General features: G+C 37.0%; 1 protein-coding gene across 1 annotated transcript; it reads left to right on the top strand.

The window, feature by feature from the left end:
- Nucleotides 1-234: 234 nt before the first annotated feature.
- Nucleotides 235-5,461, top strand: LOC101845706 (DNA damage-inducible transcript 4-like protein). The gene is made up of 2 exons (XM_005102749.3): nucleotides 235-623; nucleotides 1,816-5,461. Exons 1-2 carry the CDS (start codon nucleotides 488-490, stop codon nucleotides 2,313-2,315), a joined length of 636 nt encoding a protein of 211 aa, XP_005102806.1. The 5' UTR covers nucleotides 235-487; the 3' UTR covers nucleotides 2,316-5,461.
- Nucleotides 5,462-10,132: the final 4,671 nt, after the last annotated feature.

The raw sequence follows: 10,132 nt of genomic DNA, 5'->3' as shown, positions 1-10,132 counted from the left end.
AACTTTTTAAAATTTCTATTTACACTGTGGAGAAAATGCTTAAAATGTTATAGGCCTAATATGCAGCGAGATTTTTTTAACGTACATTTTCCAAGTTTATTCTCCTGAAAAAGAGGCAAAGTAATCGGTCGGCTAATTATACTCGATACTCGTCACTGTGTAGTCGAGCAGTGCGGTGTCAAGTTGTTATCTCGGGAGAAGCGGCGATCAGCTGTTCACGGCGCGGGGTGAGACGAGGACAGGATAAAAGCAGGATCCGCTGCCGAAACACCGCACATCAGTTGACAGTTGAGGAAAGTTGAACAGTTAGGCCTGACAGTTCTACTTGGAGAAAAAGGGAATGTGTAGCGGTAACGAAAGTCAGTGTCTCAGTTTCCTCTCTGTTTTCCTGTGAAGTGCAGAAGGGACACACCCCCGAAGTGTTTCCTTTATTTCAACGATCGATCAGACGTCAGTCAAGTTCAAGATCAACGGCAAGATTCGAAAAATGTTTGACGTGGAGACAATTACGAACCGCTTGAAAGGAGCAATGAAGTCTCTCTTAGAAGGTTCTAAAACGGGCCCTGACTACTCGCTCATAATAGAGACTGATTTTGAGCACGAGAAACACAAATCCAAACTGGGTAAGTGTTACATCATGTGTAATTTGAGTCTAGATCTAGATTTAGACTCAAGTTGAGTCATCTGTCATAAGTCTTTTGGGGCTAGCCTAGGTTAACCAACGCCGCTTGCACAGTCGTTCGTCGTCTGCTGTGGCTGCCGGTAGTTAAAAGTAAGGTAAGGTTGAGGGGGGGAATTATGATTCATGGTGCGGGTATGCTTTTTTGTTTGTAGCTAGAATCCATAAGGACTCTGAGAGACATAAATATGTATGATTGTATGACACTGGTGTGGAGGTTGAGTTACAAATTAAATATTTGCTTATTTGCAACTATTGAAAGTGAAAGCCAAAAGCCCTTGGCTTATAAAATATGGCTTTATATAGATTTAGATATAGATCTAGATCTAGAACTAGATTAGATCTAGCTGTTACAAGCAATATTTTACAATATGATTCTTTGTTCAAAGTTGTAAGCCTAAAAGACATCAAAATAATGTGTTCAGTTTTTGTTTGGGGCAATTCATCTGGCCTACCACCATGCCACCATGGGAGTATGTACCATACAATGTGATGGCTTTATGTGGTGTAATCTTTTTATTTTGTGGTATTTTGTGTATAGTGTAACATAGTGATAAATTTATAGGTGGGTTTTGTTGTCTTTACTTTTTATGTAGGCTACTTAGCTTATTGACTATTGTAGCCTATTGAGCAAAATAGTTATTCGGTCTGCACTTGGCGTTCTGTCCGTTATCTGTCCCATTTTGGAAAAGGCTAGGTGACCCCTGATGTAGGATAATAAGCATCATATTTGAGCTGGCAGATAATGTTTATAAGACATGTTTAAAAATATAGAAAACATGCAGGAAGTCCTTTCTGACAAGATAGATTTTTTGTGATATAGAATCTATATGTAACTTGAACAACCATTTTCTCACTAATTTTACCTCTGACACCGGGCACACCCCCCCCCCCCCAAACCTCCTTCAGTCACAAATATCTCAACTTCTGTTCAAATAGATGAGTATTTATCTTACATCAAAAGCAAGAAAAATTAACAAACTTTGAAATTCTAGTATACCCATCACTTCGTGTGCCCAAATATTGACGAGTGCCTGATACCACCTTGTTGTGACACATATGGTCCTTTCTGTGTTTTATTTATTGTGTTGAACAACATTAACGTATGCATTTCTTTTCTCTTTTTCTTTCACCAGATGAAAAAGACCCGAACATGAACAACTACGGCGACTTCAGCGACACGGTGGAATTCCAGAGTTGCCAGGGCATCATGTCGGAGATAGAAGCTGCCGTCAAGGACACTTTCGAGAAAGAACTGAAGTGTCGAATTATTTTCCCCTCTGAGCTGATGTCCCACATTTCACAAGATGTGATCAGAATGTCTGCTGCCGAGCCGTGCGGTGTTCGTGGCTGTGTCATAAACATTTTGTTGGCAGAGAAGGACAAATCTCGTAAAGTTGCCACTGTGTTTGGAAATTCATCGACGAATCCTACCTTTGAAATCTACTTAACTTTGAGGGAAGACTGTCGTGGGTGGAGAAAATTCCAGAAAGTGTTCCTTACCATCAAAGGCTGCATTCTCAACTCTCAGTGGACTGCCATGCCGAAAATTTTGTGTTCAGCGTACCAGTTGGAAAAACGCCGGTTGTATCGGAGAGCGAACTGTGGTGCTCAGACATGGAGTAACAGTGTGTAAAAAAAGGACAATGAAGACAAAGAAGAAATGGTGCAGTTTGCAATGTTTTCAGATCAAATTCAGTTCACCCATTGATAATTATTGCAAGCCAAATTGAATTTTCATTTCACAACATAATATTCATTCCAGTTTGTCCTATTTTATTTCTAAAAATTTCTAAAAAGTTCACTTCAAATTTACAGTTAACTTCTATATATTAATGTTTTGTTAATTACTTTTTTTCTTTCTTTTGCTCGTGATGGATTTCCATTTGATGTGTGGAATGTGCTGTGAAAGGTCGCCATGCAGACGTCATCTTTTAACCACGAATCCTTGCCTCAGTGTGTTGTTTGATGGGTCCTCCCTTCCACGTGTACCTTTTTTTTCTTTATCCACTTTCTTCATCCTGACCTTTCTTCTGTGGTTATGTCCATCTTGTCCTTTCTCTGTGTTTCTATCAAGCTTGGGAAAAATTCCTACACGCTTCCCCTCTGTGTTACGGTGGCCTTCTATCAGCTCCTCATTATTATCAACGTGCCATTAACCCACTCCGCAAATTGGTGCCGTTTGGGTATTGTGATGAAGAATTTGTCAAAGATTCTTTTAAAAAAGATATTCAATGAAAAATATAACTCTATGTGATTTTATTTTATGTAGTTTACTGAATCTCAAGTTTTTAACTTCTGGAAGAATTGTACATTGTATGATGATAGTGAAACAGGTTGTGTGTAAGAGTAAAACATCAAACCCGGCAAATGCATTCCAGGCTGTCCCACCACATATCAACCACACAAGTTCATATTGTGTATCTTTCCAGAAAAAGAACACTACCATTCCTTAGCGAAAGTGTCACATTTTCACTTATGCAATGGGTGTTTCCACCAAAATTGTCTCTTCAGTTTGAAATAAGTGGGGGGGGGGGGGGGGGGAAATGTGATGAAGTATTTTATAAATTTGTAATTTTATCTAAGATTTAAACAATGATTCTGTAAACCAGACTGTGATACACCATCAATTTACTGATAATGGTACCGCGGTTTTCTTTTTATGCAATTTCTAAAATGAACGCTTCAAATTTTCTGTGGACTTTTTTTATATTCTCTAGTTTGTGTTGGTTAACCCTTTGCCAGTCAGCTCCCTGTTTTATAGTGCTGTGCTGTGTGTTGTTCTTTATGCTTAAAGATTAAGTTCACTTTTTTTCTGGCTAGAATTTTTTTTTTTTATTGGTACCGAACGCTGGCGAGATTTTTGAACTATTACGATACTTTTGTAACGGAATTCTTAGTTTTGGCCTATATCAAAACAGTAGTATGGTAGCGTATGTTTCCGGTCTTTCGCATTGAAATTTAATGAAAAGACTTTTCAGCAAATATTGTGGTGTTGTCCAGACGCAAAGCAGACTTCATGTTTCTATCCCCTTTTATTATTCATACTTATTCATCATGAACTCCAAAGAACAGTTTTTCTATGGATCAACAGCAAAAGTCTTTTCTTACTTTCGGCTGGGCTGCCATTCTCAAAACAAAAGCTATTTTGTAACCTCACAGATCACATACTGGTTTGAAACTGGTATTTTTCTAAATGGTTTTCACAACGTAAATATGTACAAAAATTCATGTCAGATGTAAACTAAACCATTTGTCCATCTGTCATCATATTGTCGTTTATAAAAAAAAGCGCTTGCATTGACATTTTATGATTTCTCAGGGTTACAGTCTTTGCTCTCTGCTTTCATGTGTACATATTGTCCTTTTTTACATCACCTTTTTGCTTGACACATGTCGACACAGTCCAGTTACACGTTGTGTACAGAAGTTATGCAAATGACAGATTGATTTTTTTTCAACCTCGTCATGAAATGGAACATTTACAACGAAGTAATCACCCAGAAATCCATTATATCATAGTGACTTGTTGGGAAAAAGTATCTTTTTTCCTCTTCTTCTTTCTCTGTTTCCCCCTTTCTATCTCTTTCTCTCCCTCTCTCTCTCTCTCTCTCTCTCTCTCTCTCTCTCTCTCTCTCTCTCTCAATGCTTATCTCTCTTTCTATGCCTCTCTCTCACTCATTTTTATTTTCATCTTTTCATTCCTTTTGACAGCTCCGGAAAAGATAGACAATTAATTCATTATATTGTCTGTGGTTGTGACTCCCAGACAAACCATCCGTCAGCCGTTCATTTGTTCTAAGTCCATTTCTTCTTTTTATTTTGAATAAAAATGTTATGGGTTGCGTATGTTCAAGAAATATTTTATCAGTGTCTCAATATATGAAAAAACATGATAAAAATATACATTGTTAGTACATTTATTTGTCAGAAGAATGAGATCGTGTTTTTTTTTCTCTCCAGAAAAATTTTGATTTCTGGGCGTAGTAGTCTACATATTATAAGAACAGAATGCCGACAAGATAGGAATAATGCCTCCCAACATTTAACTTGTGTGGGGGTTTTGTCTTGCTGGTCTGGTCATGTAGGCCTACTTTGATTGACAACTTAAGACTTAGGCACATGAGTTGTTTTTGATGGATTCATTTTTTTTTTTTGACAATGACAATGACTATCTTTATTCATCTCACAGTGAGAAATATGTCTTGGTCTTAAGGGGAGGGTGGTTCTGGTTTTCTATTTTTACTTACCGTACTTCATTTTAAGCGTGGAATATCTTAATTTAATTAGCTTGGAAGTTTTCATTCCCACTTGACTGTTTTGAAACTGATACCCAGCACTTTCATTGTGAAAAAATAATGAGGTATTTCTACTTTACGGATATGGTTTTTAATGTTCTTTGTCATTTTCCCATGTTTTAAGAACAAAAATGTTATCTCCACTATGAAGTGCCTTTGTGATCGTCATGATTTGAGCGAAACTGGGAGGTGTATGTATGTGAATCCACACTGAAGGAGTAATCTTGATCAGGATTTTAACGCCTTTTTATTTCGCAAATGAAAGACTGTGGGTGGTTGGCGGGTGCTCTGGCAAAATGAGGGAGAAGACCTCGCCGAGAGTGTGATTGTGTTTGTTTGAGTATCGGTACCTGTACTAATATATATGTGTTTTGATGTGTTGGTCTTTTTCCCTGACCTGCGAACGTGTGATGTTTACTTTGCTCTTATGTGCAATACTGGACAATTATTACCATTAAAAGTTTGTGATAAGTTCTATGAAAAAGTCTGTTGTTGAAAATTAATTTTTTTAATTTATTCTTTTTTTTCTGTTGGTGTACGATGTGGATGGTTGGTGGGTGCTCTGATGTGGTTTGCTTTTTCTTTTCTATCAAACATCTATATTCCTGTGGGTGGTTGGCGGGTGCTCTGGTGTGGCTTATTTCTTCTTTCCTGTCAAACATCTATCGTCCTTATCTCCCCTTCTTCTTTTTTATGTTTGTTACTCTCTTGTAACACCTCTAATCTTCTGGTGCTCATATGACCTTATGCAGTTGCGAGTGCCGTAAAACCTCTACTAAAACTAAACTAAATCTATCTTCCTTATCTCTCCTGCTTCTTTTCTTTGTATGTTGTTACTCTCTGGTAACATCTTTGTATATTGTTACTTTCTGGTAACATCTTTGTATGTTGTTACTCTCTGGTAACATCTTTGTATGTTGTTACTCTCTGGTAACATCTTTGTATGTTGTTACTCTCTGGTAACATCTTTGTATGTTGTTACTCTCTTGTAACATCTCTAATCTTTGACACTTATGCTATGACCTATTTAGGCTGCAAGTGCCCTGAAACTCTTACTTTAGCTAATGTGGGTGGTTGGAGGGTGCCACTGGTAGGTCCTATGTCTCTCTACTTTCCTGCTGTTGCTTCTCTCTGTCTGTCGTACTTTTTCTCAAACTTCGGCACTTATATGACATTATTGTGTTGCAAATGCTGTAAAATTCTTACTAAAACTAAAACTTTCTCAGCACTGACTGACCATTATTGTGCCGATGTGCTTCTCTTTACTCAAACGTTACTCTAAATAAGCGGATGTACACCCTCTACCGACCTTAAATTTGGGCCTGGTTGGCGTGTGAAGAGAAATCTTTGTGGAGCAGAGAACAGGGAACACCAGCTGGTGTGGTTTGCTCCTTCTTTCCTATGAAACATCTATCGTCCTTATCTCCCCTCCTTCTTTTTTATGTTTGTTACTCTCTAATCTTCTGGCGCTCATATGACCTTATGCAGTTGTGAGCGCCATAAAACCTCTACTAAAACACACAAAAACTCTCTTGTGACACCTCTATTCTGTGGCACTTATATGACCCTATTATGTTGCTAGTGCTGTAAAACTCTTACTAAAACTAAAAGAACCCAAGGTTCCTACTAAACTTTTATAGTGATTGTGGGCCCTAATATTATACTGACTACAATCAAAGCTACAATCGTGGTCATCAAGGAAGAAAACTTAAAGAGCTATGTTCCAATGTCAGCTGTGTCACAGTTATATTGTATATAGATCTAAATGTATGCACTTTACCATCCCAGATAGAAAACCGGAGTTTTGAGAACTGTACCTCAGTCTATCTACTGGGACGTCGTATACCTCTTGGCCCAGCTTGACCCTATAACTTATAAGAGGCAGGGTCGAAGCCCGCGATCTATAATCTGTCCCCGTGGTTTTATGCACACACAAAAATGAAATTATGCGAACTGAGCCCAAAAATATGAAGTTATGCGATTCTGTTAATTTAAACAAAGAATGATAAAGGAAAATAATAAGAAATTATGAGGAAAAAAAAACGATCAAATTCTGCTAAATTATGCGGGGTGCATAAAACCACGGGGACAGTATAATGTGTCGATGAGGACGTAAAAAAGCACCAACCTTTGGAAAAAATTATTCCGGACAAGTTCCATAGAATTTTTTTCTTCTAAAAAACAAGGGAAGATGCACATTTGAATTGAGAGGACAAAATTTCCACACATATAAAAGCTACTAGAAAATGCATAATAAATAATACAGTGGACTAGCTGTTCAGACGTTCTATAAGCTCAAAATTTGATTTGATTTTTATTTTGTCACTGCAATATCTTGATTAGTGGTATCGGTTACGTGTGATAGTAAAATATTTGGCAGAAATTCAAATTCTATATTGGCCGTTTGGAAAAAGCAAGGAAAGATACAATGAATGATTGATACCGTCTGTCATTCCTGTTTTCTCTTGGGTTTTCTTTCTTTTCTATTTTTCTTTTCTTTTTTTTTTTTTTTTTTTTTTGGGGGGGGGGGTCAAAGAATGAAACATTTTTCCCTTTCTTGAAAAATATTGCTTTATGGGCTTAGAACATCTGAATAGTTTACTTTATACCGACGATTTGTCAAACAAACTTTAAGTAAACTAAGAAAGAACAGGGAGGCTGTTAAAATGAATAGCTAAACCTTACGTACGTACGGTTGTTAAGTGCATAGAACAGGCTGTAGAGCGGGATATACTCTGTAAATGCAATTATTATTATTATTATTATTATTACTAGTATTATTATTATTATTATTATTATTATTATTATTATTATTATTATTATTATTATTATTATTATTATTATTACTATTATTATTATTATTATTATTATTATTATTATTATTATTATTATTAGATAATGATTACATTATGATGGTGGTCACTGGACCACTGCCAGCAAGATCCTGGTTTGAATCGAAAAAGGTGCGGCCTTGGCGGACTTTGAAAGTTGGAGGAGCCTAGACAAGTATAATAGGCATAATAATTAGGCTATAATTAATCTGTGGATCCTCATACATCCGGGAGCCTCCCCCGAGTTGTCATGAGACAGTAGGCCTAAGTATAATTTTCATGTAGGCCTATTTGTGGAACCTGCTCTGTTTTACTTGTTTTACTTGTTTTACTAGAGGTTTTACGGCGCTCGCAACTGCATAAGGTCATATGAGAATTTATATATGAGCGCCAGAAGATCAGAGGTGTAACAAGAGAGTAACAAACATAAAAAAGAAGGAGGGGAGATAAGGATGACAGATGTTTGATAGGAAAGAAGAAGCAAACCACACCAGAGCACCCGCCAACCTCCCACTAACCTGCTCTAACGACCACTTGGTTAGGACAAACACCACCAGCTGTATAGACGATCACTAATTCCCACGTCCCCCTTTGCGGGTTGGGGTATTTTTTTCCTTCTTTTTTTCAGAATGTATTTTTAAAAATAGGCTGTTATTACATGTACATGACTGTGTCCAAGAGGATTACACCACTTTTCTTCTGACGTACAATACATGGGTGGTCGCCTTAGACAAGTTCAACTTTATTTAAAACAGACCCACAGTCTCTCCCCTTTAATAAAAATGATATATAACATTTAATACTAATATAATATAAAACATTTATATAGCGCTTTTCCAAAAAAGTAGCTCAATGCGCTTTACATTGGAATACCCATTTTGAAAACGTTTCTTACTACTTCCTTTCTTCTCACGCAATATATATTTATGCACACACACACACACACACACACACACACACACACACACACACACACACACATGCGCGCGCGCACACAGACTATCTTCATCCAGACATAGGAACAGAACAACTTAATGAAAAATACGTTAAAAGCTTATGAAGGATAGGCCTGTAGGAACAGAAAATGTTTAAGATGTCTTTTGAAGCTATCAAGTGTTTTTATTTGTCTTAGTTTCATGGGTAATCTGTTCCACATAAATGGACCAAGATATGAGAAAGATCTCTCTCCATAAGATCTTTCCTCCCAGGATCTTATAATATAAGTCCTTTCAAGCTCACAGGTCACTGTAGTGTTGACAGGGAAAACCTCGCCCTGACCACTAGAATCTACACATGTAATAATAGCCCACTATACACGTAAGCTTAATAAGAATTAAGAATAGGAATAAGAGAAGGCAAGATTTCTTTTCTACTGATAGTACTATGTTTTATCACCATATTAAGGCATTAATCGCAAACATATAAATATGCCTGTTGCCAGCGTACTGGCGAAATGTTGTAAAAGAGTTGAATTGAAACAACAAGCCAATAGGAACAAAATGATTTATAAAACACACAAACAATCTCAGTATTCTTGAAATCTTTATTAATTGGTCGTTTACAAAATGGCATTGTTAACAAAAAATCGTATCAATAAATAGAAAGAATTAATTGTCCTTTAGTACAGGAATAAAAAACGTCAAGAAAGGCAAAGATAAAAGGATAGGAATACTTCTCTGTCCATCTGTCTGGTACAGATGGGTGTCACAGTTGGACAAACACACATGTACACGCTGAAAACAAACATAAATGCGAGTAGAATTATGATTGCTCATGTAGATTTTTTTAACATGATAAGGATATGACCCAAAGAATAATATACCTCTTTTTCCCCCTTCAAATTGATCGAAAGATTTTTTTAAAAATAGAAAACTGCAAACAAACGTAAACGTGAGTAAAATTACGATTGCTCATGTAGATTTTTTTAACATGATAAAGAAGTGACCCAAAGGATAATCCCACGATTTCCCCTTTCAAACTGATTGAACGATTTTTAAAAAATCATAGAAAACAGACAAGCGTTAAGCTTAACTTTATGTGTGTGTCTTCCGTTCTATTCAATTTTCATAAAGAACGACATTTTCTTCGTTTCAGCCATTGTTCCCTTTTCTATTTTGCGCGCAAACCTTCAGACTTCAGCGAAAGCCGGCGTCTCTTTTTTGTGACTAACTGCTCGCATCTCTCCATTTTGCGCGCTAACCTTTCCCCTTTGCCCTAGTTGACACAGGACATGTCGTCATGAACTCAGTCAGTCAGATCCCCAAAAAAGGACCGAGCAACCTCCCTTGTCTCTCACACTTGGCTGATTTTTCCGCGAGATTGAG

Source organism: Aplysia californica, unplaced genomic scaffold, assembly GCF_000002075.1.
Source record: "Aplysia californica isolate F4 #8 unplaced genomic scaffold, AplCal3.0 scaffold00338, whole genome shotgun sequence".
In the NCBI taxonomy this organism is placed as follows: Eukaryota; Metazoa; Mollusca; class Gastropoda; order Aplysiida; family Aplysiidae; genus Aplysia; species Aplysia californica.
This window is presented reverse-complemented; position numbering and strand designations above follow the sequence as displayed.

Coding starts and splice junctions, on each gene's coding strand:
- LOC101845706 (XM_005102749.3), top strand. CDS start 488: ATGTTTGACGTGGAGACAATTACGAACCGCTTGAAAGGAGCAATGAAG. Junction 624..1,815: donor GAAACACAAATCCAAACTGG/GTAAGTGTTACA, acceptor TTCTTTCACCAG/ATGAAAAAGACCCGAACATG.